The 12,429-nt window shown below is 46.9% G+C and overlaps 1 protein-coding gene across 1 annotated transcript in view; it reads left to right on the forward strand.

Moving 5' to 3' along the window:
* The window catches only part of ST8SIA3 (ST8 alpha-N-acetyl-neuraminide alpha-2,8-sialyltransferase 3), a 51,842-nt gene extending 50,053 nt beyond the window's left edge, over positions 1-1,789 (forward strand). Inside the window, exon 6 of the mRNA XM_077346862.1 lies at positions 1,405-1,789. Coding sequence (XP_077202977.1) covers positions 1,405-1,687 — 283 coding nt within the window. The 3' untranslated portion in view covers positions 1,688-1,789. The remainder of the gene's footprint in view (positions 1-1,404) is intronic.
* Positions 1,790-12,429: the final 10,640 nt, after the last annotated feature.

Consider the following 12,429-nt stretch of genomic DNA (forward strand, 5'->3'; position numbering starts at 1 on the left):
ACCCAAGGTATTAAGGGGCAAAAACAACTCCAGGTCCTTTAAAATAAATTAGTGATTTGAATGCTGGGTGAGAAGACAGCCTACCATAGGCTGATCTCATCAGATCTCGGAAGCTAAGCAGGGCCAGTGCTTGGATGGGGGGACCACCAAGGAAGACTGCGAGAGAAGGCAATGGGAGACCACCTCTGCTTCTCACTTGCCTTGGAAACCCATTCCTGGAGCTTCCAGGAATGGGCTTGCCATTGACGGGCAGTGACATACATAAGCTGTGTACCAGCACTTTGACAGGGGACCAAGCCCTAGGAGAAAAGGCTGTGGGACTTGAGAATGTTCAGCCTGGAGAAGAGGAGTTTGAGCAGGGACATGATGACTCTCTTGAAGTATTTGAAAGGTGGTCACTTGGAGGAGGGCAGGGAGTGGTTCCTGTTGGCAGCAGAGGATAGGACACACAGTAATAGGTTTAAACTCTGTGTAGAACAGTACTGACTAGATATCAGGGGGAGAAATATTCACAGTCAGAGTAGTTCATCCATGAAAGAGGCTGCTGAAGGAGTTGGAGAGCTTCCCCTCGCAGACAGTCTTCAAGCAGCAGCTGGATAGATCTTTGCCATGGATGCCGTAGGCTGATCCTGCATTGAACGGGGGGGTTAGGCTAGATGGCCTGAATGGCTCCTTCCAACTCTATGATTCTACGACTAGTGCATGGAAGAGACTAAAGAGAACCAATGCAGAGGACAAGAATTTTAATCCAGAGTAGGGATTGTAATTGGCATAACTGATTATCAGGTAGAGAATAGCTTAGAAGAATGTAGTTGGTTGGTTGGTTGGGTGGTTGGGTGGTTGGTTGGTTGGCTGGCTGGCTGGCTGGCTGGCTGGCTGGCTGGCTGCTAGTTAGTTAGTTAGTTAGTTAGTTAGTTAGTTAGTTAGTCAGTCAGTCAGTCAGTCAGTCAGTCAGTCAGTCAGTCAGTCAGTCAGTCAGTCAGTCAGTTAGTTAGTTAGTTTTATTATGGTCATAGACCAGCACACTTAGGAGAACGTAGTCCTAAAGCACTGAGGAAGAATAGACTTGATCCGTTCCTGGGTGAGAGGCTGGTGGCATGCAGTTCCTCCAAAGGAAGTTCCTCCGTATGTAGAAGAGAGATTTCCACCCATTCCTAGTACAGCCACCAATTATGCCCCCTCTGCTATCCATGAAGACCTCTTGACCCCCCAGGAACAACATTTCCAGGTGGGGAGGCAGCCAGCAGGTTGCAATAAATGTTGGAAGCAGGCAATGCCTGCTTTGTATAGTCCAGGATGGGCTGACTCCATGCTGCCGTTTGAAGCATTGTGAAGGAACAATGAGGAATTATAACCCGGCATTCCATTGTTGGTTGCACCTACCGTTCTGTTATTCTTTTGCAGATACTGGAAGAACAAACACCTGGCTCCCAAGCGGCTCAGCACAGGTATCCTTCAATATACTCTCGCAGCGGCCATTTGCGACGAAATCCACCTGTACGGGTTCTGGCCGTTTGGGTTCAACCCGAACAACCGAGAAGACCTTCCCTACCACTACTACGATAAAAAGGGAACCAAGTTTACCACCAAGTGGCAGGAGTCCCATCAGCTGCCCGCCGAGTTCCAGCAGCTCTACCGAATGCATGGAGAAGGTCTAGCCAAGCTGACTTTGTCGCACTGTGCCTAAAGATTTAACCCGAAGTGCCAAAATGATTGTGGTTTTAAAAACGTTCCAGGAAAAAAAAAGTGCCCAAAACTGAATTCTAAGAGGGAGGGGGAAAGAGCATTTGCAGGGGTCGGGGGGGGGGGGTATTTTCTGTAATTCAGATATGCTTTGAAATCACCCTTCTATCAACGTGTTTCAAGGGGCGGGGGGGGGACGCGGGGGGGAGGGGGGGCTTCCGCACATTTAGCAATGCTGGAGCATTTCTTCGATTCCTGCAGTAGGAAAGTCAGAGCTGTTTACGGTAGGGGGTTTTGCATCTGTAGTTAACGCTGCCAAGACTTTGCCGCAAAGTATTTTTCCTACGCATCTCTCTTTTTACACATTCCACATCAGACGCTGAGAATCCCTTTGCGTTTGCTTGTTAGGATCTGCTGGTTTTTCTCAGCTGACCGACGGCTGTTGAGGGCGGGAAATAGTCGTGCTGTTCCATGATCGGCACGAAAACTCTTCCTGCTGTCGTGACCGAATTACAGTTTACGCCGGCGTATTTCCCGTGAAGGACAGTTGGGACTTGACAGTATAAATAGCCACTGAACTGATCCGGGGGGGGGGGGGGGGTTGTGCTGTTTTGTTTTGTTTTTTCAAAGAAAGAGTAAAAAGACTTCCGTCTCCCAGCAGGGCTAGTTAGTGAGCTGCATTGGCCAGACTCCTGTCCCTTGACCCATGTCCAACTGGGATGATTCCCATTGGTATTTTTACAACGTGACCCCAGTGTGGCGAGAGCCAAGCCAGCTACTGAGCCCATCCCAGTGGTAAATGAGAGCTCCTTCCATTTTTGTTGGGCCAGAAGTGCCACCATCACTGACTCACCAAGCGGCCGTGCAAAATGCAGGGCACACCCAAGGCCTCGGTGATTGCTCCGAGGCTTCTGAAGGACAGCTGCAGGATCACACTTGGCCATGACCTGGATGCAGCACTGGCTCGCTTCTTGACCCTCCCAGGGCCAACATAAGGCAGTGGCGAAGAGCTTAGAGGAGAGGATGCCGTCTGCTGAGCGCCAAACGACATGAGACTTTTTAAAATTGGTCAGGTCCAGGTTCCCTGAACCGGCCTTGCTTTCCCCGCAGCCACACACAGCAGCTGTGAAACTTTGCAGGGACCCGTTCAGCAGTGCAAAGAGAGAAGGGGTCTGCTGCCTATCCTCCACGCCCTTTTCCTGAACCAAAATGGCCCCAGGAGACCTGCTCTTCCTTAGACCTGCATGTGCAGAATTCCATGCTTGTACATAAAGGGGGAATAACTCCTTGGGGCCATTGCAACTAAGGTCAGTAGCACAGCGGGGGGGGGGGGCGCGATGCCCTCCTACCCCACCCAATCCATAGTCCCAAGCCGAATCAGGTCCCCACCAAGTTGTATATTGACATTCCCTACAGATGCAGAGTACCTGGCCCCGATTCGTTTAAAAACTTTGTTCCTGAGTTGGAGGTTTCCACCAATGTTAAAAATACTGTTAGCATAGTAGTAAAAAAAAAATAGATCCTATTTTGGTGTGTGTGTGTGGGGGGGTGAATTCCCCTGTGTTCCTATAAACTCTGAAGCTCTTCCATGAGAAAAAGAGTAACTCTCCCACCGTTTCTGCTGAGTTCAAAGTTCTTCTAGGAAGCAATAGGGTGTTAAGCTTTGAAGGGGATGTGTAATGAAATGGATCCATGTGTTGGAACGCAGTTCTTCCTCGCCAGTAGTTAATGCATCAAGGTCCAAGGAGTACCGTGGATTTCAAAGCTGGGTGGCTTTTCAGGTTTTCTACTGGAAACCATTCCCTAGATTTAAGCCTTTTGTTCTGTTCATTGGAAAGCCCTTCCCAAATCTTTCCAGAACTATTACATTCTCATCTGAAACCTAATTCTACAGTAGCGGTATCCAGGATGGTATCAGGATTTTTTTTTTTTGGTCTGTCCTTATAACAAATAAGGATCCCAGCTATGTGGAATTTTCTGTGAATATTGCCATAGACTTTAAGTGTTCGTTAAGATTCTCCATCGAAACATAGCCCAGTTTTTTCCACTTGAGGATGGTTCCCCATTGCACATGCCTCGCTTCTGCAAGTGCACAGGCATTCCCATCAGCAACAGGTTGTCCAAATGGGGGTACACTCCATGTCTGCCTCAGTATACCCTTGTGCCTTCCATCCCCCTGACATATCATCGGATGACTTTTTTTAAAAAAATGTAGTCGCTGTATTGTTATAGCGATATAGCAACTACTGATTTTTTTAAAATCCAGTAAAATTCCTGCCTGCAGTGGGATGGGAAGAGATAGGGAGAGAACACTACCTCCCACCTGGGTGGGAAGGTTCAGACATCCACGTTTCCCAATCCGCACCGTAGGCCAATCTGTTTTACTACAGTTTTCCCAGAAAGATCATAGCTCAGGAGGTCTGAAGAGGAGCGTCCAGAGCATGAGGAAAGGATGTTCAGAGCCCCATTGGGGAATGACATCATGCAGGTGGTCCAAGAACCCTCATTCATGGTGGGTTGCAAAACTGGACTGGAAACTCTATGCGGAAGCAGCCCCCATTGACATTAATGGCCATGTAGTGCTAGAACGCCATGAGAACAGAAAACTGTACTTCAGCATGATCATCTTCTTTCTTGTTTGGTCTTCATGTGTTGAGATCGTGGTTGTGCAGTGGTCTCAGAAGGCTCAGTGTCACTATCTGGACTGGTAGACATGGATCTGTCCCGTTCTTAGCCACATGCTCTTGTCTCCTTCCCCACTAAAATGGCTAGTAACTGATCCTCAGCATCACTGTCTCCACCATAGGCTCCAGTTTTCACCTCTTTCCACAGCTGAATGTGGCATTGTAGACTTTGATCATCCCATGTAGACAGTGGGATGTAGACAGTGTGATTTGTAGACAGTGATCATCCCATGTTGTGTTTGAGCCTCATAGTTGTAGAAAGTGAAGAGCAGATGGGTAATGTTTTAGATACGTTTGAATCTAGCAGGGAAAGCAGACAGGAGTAATGCTGTATGGGAGACTACTGGAGCCCAAGGGTTAAGGGTTTTGAACCCGAGCCCCTGAGGATAATCTCGTAGATTTACTTCACCCTGTTAACAACCGGGATTTCTAGGATGAGGACCCACTAAAGTAGAGGAATGAGCAAGTCTGTGCATGTAGACAGCAAAAAACTATGAAAAGTGGCTTGGATCCAGATAATGTTGAGTAGAACTTCACTTGTGCATTTTGGTTTTCCTGCCTCTTCATTTCCTTATGCTATGTCGAGTCACTCCTGAGAATCGAGGGAGGAGCCACTGTGGTGGAACAGGTGATGTAGCAAGAGGAGTGCAGCTAGAGAGAGTAGTTGACAGGCAACAGTGGCTTCCCTCCTCACGTGCAGGCCTTCTGCTTCCTTAAGGCGCTCTGTGGATCCTGCCCTTCGACTCAGCCTTGTTCAATTCTGAGCGGAATTTTGAAAATCCCCTTGCTTGGTCAGGATTCGGAGGAGATATTCGCGGCAGTTTCCAAATGACAAACTTCTGGTTTTGAGAACATCGTCGAGATAGGAATGAAGTTAACTCTGGGTTTGTGCTCTCGGGAGACCTATATGCATTGCGTATGTGTATATATTTATGCGTGTGTGTTCCAGTTTCTAGTTAACAATGGTAAGAAATGGCATCGGCCATTTCCTGTACCTTGTTTTGGCTGCTCTGTGCCGTAGGGCTTGCCTCATCACACCCTTGGGTGAAACCGAGAAGCGATCCAACAAAGCAGAACCGCTGGCTAAAACGGCCGCCAGCCCTCAAACCTCTTACTTTGGAGTAACGCCACTGACTTCAGTAGGAGTTCACCCCAGAAGGTGATGGGAGGGTAACAGTGTACAGCTCTGCAAAAGAAGAAGAGAGATTCGAGGCAGCAGGGCAAATGTTTCAGACATTAGAAATGGGAATTCAGAAAGGTATTGACAAAAGGTCCTATCATAGCCATTGATTTTCCACGCCGAATCGTCCATTGATATTTCATAACCTGGACCATAGATTTCATCAGAGACTCCGACTTCCGAATCAATAGGCCAATATGGCCCAGAGTAAATGACTTATTTCTTTTTTTCTCGACAGTATCAATACTCTTCCTTCCATTGCGAAGAGCACTTCTGAAAAGCAAAGTCTTTGTAACCCTCTCTCCTGTTCCATGCTGTTTTGGTCCTGCTGGGAGCTGAAAGCTGGCCTGGAGTGTTTGGTCAGGGGGGACTGAACTTGAAGCTGCTTCAGTCTCAATTTCTCGCTGAGACGGGTGGGAAAGATGCCCACTGCGTTCATCCAACACGGCTCCCTACAGAGCCCATCAAGGATGGTCAACGATAGAATGGTGCAGAGCAATGGCACAATGTAGATTCTAGATCAGTTGCAGGTTCTAGACTCGTACGAATACTTAAGTAAGACGGACTCTATAATGGCACACGTGCTTGAGGAGCAAGGAATTTAGGATAGCTCAAGCGCTTGACTAATAGATTCCGCAGCAAAATAGATATCCTCATATAACAAGAAATCTATCATTATGCATCTGCGGTACAGAGATTCAGTGGATCATCCCTCTTAATCACTTCTAGCCAAAGATCTTAGGAACTGTTGCTCCACAAGAACATTATCTGTTCTGCAACAGGGGCCCGTGAGGCATGCAGAGGGCTGTGGAGCAATCTTCCCATTCACTTCAGGTGAAGAAATTGCTCCCATGCAGCTCAGCACCCTCCACTGAAATGAATGGGGACTTTCCATGTGTCCCACACAATGGTCCTCTCTTGGTAGATGGCAATCTGAGGATTGAGGTGCATGATTCCTGTTGCTGTTCTTCACAACATCCTGCATGAAGACTCTATCTCACGTTCACTGAAGCAAAATGAGAGCGTCTTAATTAATACCTGGTGGAAGGAAGAGTCATGCCCAAATATATGTGCATGCGCATTCCATTTCCCATGCCTTCCTCCTCACCCAGAAGAGCCTTACATGATATGCACGCGCAAACAAACTAAGCCGCAGCCCCTAAGTACGAGAGCTGCACGCTGCTCCATTTTATACGCATGGTTTCATTAGATGTCACATTGAGGAACATGTCATTATGCAGTGACACAGTCCCCCAACCACGTGCAAAGGGATTGGGGTTGTGATACACGAATCATTGCCGTGCTTGGATGTGATCTAGCAAAGCACCACTGGCTTCAATGGACTGTAGAAGTAACCAGAAGTAACCAGACTGTAGAAGTATTGACTTTGGCGCGCCACATTGGTGCACCAGTCAGTTCTTTTTGGACCAAGTTTGTACGAGAAAACAGGCCAGGTATGCAGTTAAATTGTTCTGATTGCACAGGCATTTCTCTAACTTTAGACTTGTTAGTTAGCACTCATTCCTTTACAGCAAGTTTGCATAACTTGAAACTCACCAAGCGACACAGAATTCACCGATCATGTTAGGTGGGCATCCAGGGACCGCATAGCCCTTGTTTATTATCATCTTTCTTGCAGAAGCAGAGGATTATCAAGGTCTCTGCAAGACAGAGTCAGTGCAATGAGGGTCCGCTTGTGGGGGCCTAACTGCAACATACAAATGCTGTTTTGTCCCCCCCCCCCCAAGCTACAAGGTACCAAAAAAGCACAGAATGCGACATGCGAATGGAGGTTGCAAAATCCTGTAAATAAATGTAGATTATTCCAAGGATCTTACTGTCCCATGACTCGGCGGTATCATCTTCCCATTTTAAAACCTGCCACTGACATCCAACGAGCATTTGTTCTTGAATAGCCATATTAGAAAGTATTTATTTTTCAAGTAGCAAATGTACACTTAAAGAGTCAGGATATAATCTCAGGTGAACGGCGCAGAAAGCTGCACAACGTCTCAAAACAGTTGGGTTTTTGGCATGAAAAACTGGTAGCTGCTCTAGTGAAGTCAAAAAGGATTTCACCGCGGGGGGGATCAAACCTGCCAGCAAGCTCCACTGGAACAAATCTTAGCTGCCGCCCAAGGCAACTGCTGTGGACTTCCGTGGAACTTCCGTAGAAAACGTTTCGAACAGATTGTGCCCCCGGTTCTTTAAGAAATGGGTTCAGCTCCAGGATAATGTGTGTTCAAGGTAGATGAGACTGGTCACCATTCTGAGATTTGAATGTGACCTATACATTGTAATGTATGTGTAAATAGTTTTGTCGGATGTTAACTGCAAGGACAAGATACGGCCAAAGTTTAAGCATATTCCAGTCTTGTTTCAGTAGGAAGGTCAAGAATTGGCTTCCCTCTCTTGTTGGCATCCTGTTGGAATGGGATCTTCTTGACTTAACTTTGGCTGGGGTGTCCTCTTGGACAGGTACTTCCTTTTTTTTGTTTTCTCGTAGAGGTATCCTGCATACTTATTGTTGTGATTGAAGTTTGTGAAAGGGGGAGGGGGGGGAGACAACTTTGCAATGGTTCTTTTCGAATCTTTCGACAATGTTCTTGTTGGGTGTGAATGTGCCTGCCACATTGACTCATGTGCCAAAACACGATATTGAATGCATTGTTTTTGAATAAAATGTTTTATCGTGCACAGGAAATCGGCCGTGCTGCGTCTTCTCTTCTTCTTCCCAACGTTTTTAAAATCGTTTCGTGTCTACTGAACGATAATACTGGATGTTCTAGTTGAAAGAAGAATGTGGTTCAGTGGAAGAGCCTCTGCTTGGCAGGCAGGAAGTCCCAGATTCAGTCCCTGGCAGAATTAGGTAATAGGTGTGAAAGCCTTATTACAGAGTCTCTGAAGGGCTGATACCAGTCCAAGTTGACTTTGATGGACCAAGGATCTGATTCAGAGTAAGGCCGCTTCATGTGTTCTAAATTTACTTGCATGAATGGCAGCATATAATGTCCCCTCCAACGGTATGTAGGACAGTAGTCCAAATGGCAGTTTTGAAGTTCTGCAAAAAATAAGAATCATGGGGATTTAGGCATTTGAACACAAGAAGCTACGATGATGCAGATGTTTGGTGACATAGGGACCAGGAAGGGAATAAATCCATCCTTTTCTCTTTCGAACTCCTAGTCCCAGCTCATTTTGATGGGGTTATGGGCAAGACCAGAACTCTTATAGATTTGTATTATTTTTCTTGTGTTTATTTATTAGGATATTTATGTTATTATAGTGTTTATTAGAATATTTATATTATTATTCATTAGCCACCTTTCTCCCTTGAGGAACTCAAGGCTGCTTATGATAATAAATTGAATGTTATGGAAAAGACAGGAAGAACAACAACTGTAGAAGTCCTTCAAAGTCACAATTGAAAAACTCCAATGAGGACAGTCAGTCATAAAACCTAAATCGATCAAATGCAGTCCTTCAAAGAACTGTCATCAGCTGTCTCCTGAAGATCAACAGAAAGGATCAAGCACACCTCCCTGAGTAGATTGTGCCATCATTGTGGGGACTGCCTCAGAAAAAGGTCTCTCTCCCATGTAGCCACTGAGCAAACCTCTTTGATTGGTAAGACAATCAGTGGGGCATCTCCGTGCAATCTTAATTTTTATTTATTGATTCATTCCAGTATTTATTATATTTCTATACTAACTTGTGGTGCAGAGGGGTAAGGCAGCAGAAATGCAGTCTGAATCTCTGCCCATGAGGCTGGGAGTTCGATCCCAGCAGCCGGCTCAAGGTTGACTCGGCCTTCCATCCTTCCGAGGTTGATAAAATGAGTACCCAGCTTGCTGGGGGGTAAACGGTAATGACTGGGGAAGGCACTGGCAAACCACCCCGTATTGAGTCTGCCATGAAAACACTAGAGGGCGTCACCCCAAGGGTCAGACATGACCTGGTGCTTGCACAGGGGATACCTTTACCTTTACCTTTATACTAACTTCCCTTACGGCTCAGAGCAGTTCTCAATAAATAATTGTCGCTTGCAAGAATTGTTCTCTCTTGCCCTGGAGGAATGGACCAGAACGAATGGGATGAAATTAATTCAAAAGAAATTCCATTTAAACATCCATAAGAAGTTCCTGACAATTAGAACGGTTTCTCAGTGGAACAGGCTTCCTCAGGAGGTGGTGGGTTCTCCATCTTTGGAGATTTTTAAACAGAGGCTAAATAGCCATCTGATGGAGAGGCTGATTCTGTGAAGGTTCAAGGGGGTGGCAGGTTACAGTGGATGAGCGATAGGGATGTGAGTGTCCTGCATAGTGCAGGGGGTTGGACTAGATGACCCATGAGGTGCCTTCTATGATTCTATGCAAGTTACAGGTTGCTGCTCGTTGTACATAGAACACAGAGGACGGGAGCACAATCACGTTGAATTTCTAACACTTTGAACATAACGGTATAGAGAATATCAACAATTTTGGTATACAATTCCAAACTTAACCACAATTTAACAGTTCATAATGTCCAAGGGCTCTATGATGTTTCTGTTGGGCATAGCTGGTGATTGGGAAGGGGCTTCTAGGTTGGTGTTGTTCTGCTGGTCTCAACCAAAGGCTTGGTGGAAGAGCTCCATTCTGTAGGCCCCGTGGAACGGTCTTAGTTCCTGCAAGGCCCTAGTCTCATCCACCAAGTGGGAGCCAGAACTGAGAAGGCCCAGGTTCTGGTTGAGGCCAGGCATGCCTCTTTGGTGCTTCAAGAGCACAGATCTCTTTGGGGGGCATAAGCAGAGAGGCGGTGCCTCAAGCACGCAGGGCCAAGCCTGCATATGGCCTTGAATGTGATTACCAAGACCTTAAGTCTGATCCAGAATCCAATCGGCAACCAGTGCAGCTGTTGGAGTGTGGGCTGAATGTGAGCCCTCCAGGGTGTTCCTCTAGAATCCTGGCTGCTACATTCTGTACCAGTTGCATTTTCTGGATCAGGGATAAGGGTAGGCCTCCATAGAGAGAGTTGCAGAAGCCTGTTCTAGAGGTGCCCATTGTATGGATCACTGTGCCTAGGTGTTCTGGGCCCAGGTAGGGTGCTAGTAGCTTAGCTTGGCACAGAATGCCAGCTGTACTACTCTTGTGACTTGTCCCTCTATAGATCATGCCCAGGTTCCTGGATGAGAGAAGACAGTCCTTCTGATACCCAGGTCCCAAGTCATGGAGGGCTTTCAAGAACAAAACCAACACCAACTGACCTCAGAAGGGGATCAGTAGCCCGTTTAATTGCTGTAGCATCAGGGACACAGGGTCCCAGTAGCGGGCCCTGACCAGCCGTCAACACCCAGCAGTCTGAGCTGGCTGCAGCTTCCAAACACTCTTCATGGGCAGCCCCAAGCAGAGTGCATTGCAGTAGTCCAGTCTAGATTTAACTAGATCTGACTGAAGCAGGAACAGACACAGCTGACCCACTAGCTGGAGCTGGGCAAACACAGTTCAAGCCACAGTAGATACCTGATTTTTAAGATGCCCGCTGTGTCAAGTAGCACTCCCAAGCTACAAGCCTGGTTTTTTAAGGATTATGTGAAGAAATGCATTTTTGGGATAGAGGACTGACCTGAGTAAAAACTTTACAAGAAGGTTTTAAAAGTCTGATGAAGGGTGCTTGCACTCGAAAGCTCACGCCTTGAATAAATCTTTGTTGGTCTTAAAGGTGCTACGGGACTCTGATTTTATTGTCTTATTGCTTGCAATCCAACTTTTCAAACTTAAAACAGAACTGTGCCTGTATGCGGGCACAGATATTATCTGAAACGGTTTTGAGATCAAGAAGTCTACTGTCAAATATATTTTTAAACAAATTCTTTCCTTGCAAGGCAAGCGGCTCTATGCAAAGCTATCCCGACCACAAGGACAGGCAACTCCCGGTTGCTCAGGGATAACACATACATAGTCGATCCGATTTACACCTCTTGCAGCGACCAAGATGAAAATGCCTGGGTGTAGCATTTTAATTATTATTGTGTTTTTTCGGGGGGAGGGGGGTGCAGTTATACGTGCGCAGAGAACAGGTCGTCCACGGCGTGTATACACCAGAGGTGTAAATCGGATCGACTATGACACCCTCTCCCCAGGCAACGACCTCCTAACGCCGAAAGATCTTCATTGTTGCAACAAACTGTTCTTGCAGAAGGAAAACCGGAAACAGAAGACGCATCCCGAGCACCTTCGTAGTTCTCTTCTCTCTCCCCCCCCCCCGCTCCTTTCTAATTTCTTGAAGCTCTTTTATCCGTACCTAGCTACTCCTAGAGCATTCTGGGACTTGTAGTCCGACTACAGGCACTCTTAAGGGACAAACTTATTAACAGAAAGGAGTATCCTTGTTTTTGCCTTTCAGGCCCAGGGTTTATGACAGCCTTTCTCAACTATTTTACCTTGAGAAACCCCTGAAACATTCTTCAGGCTGTGAGAAATGCCAGACGTGGTGCAATTGTGCAAAATATGGTTGGGAAGCAGAGCTGTGTGCATGCCTACCTGGGGTCCCACCCCTTCCAGTTTGGTGTAGTGGTTAGGAGTGCGGACTTCTAATCTGGCATGCCAGGTTCGATTCTGCGCTCCCCCACATGCAACCAGCTGGGTGACCTTGGGCTCGCCACGACACTGAGAAAGCTGATGTGACCAAGCAGGAATATCAGGGCTCTCTCAGCCTCACCCACCTCACAGGGTGTCTGTTGTGGGGAGAGGAAAGGGAAGGTGACTGGAAGCCGCTTTGAGCCTCCTTCAGGTAGGGAAAAGCGGCATATAAGACCCAACTCTTCTTCTTCTTCTTCCCACCCCCTCCAGGCCCTCATTGGCCATGGGGGGGGGGGTTGACTTGACCATATATGGACATATC

This window comes from Paroedura picta, chromosome 7, assembly GCF_049243985.1.
Source record: "Paroedura picta isolate Pp20150507F chromosome 7, Ppicta_v3.0, whole genome shotgun sequence".
Taxonomy (NCBI): domain Eukaryota; kingdom Metazoa; phylum Chordata; class Lepidosauria; order Squamata; family Gekkonidae; genus Paroedura; species Paroedura picta.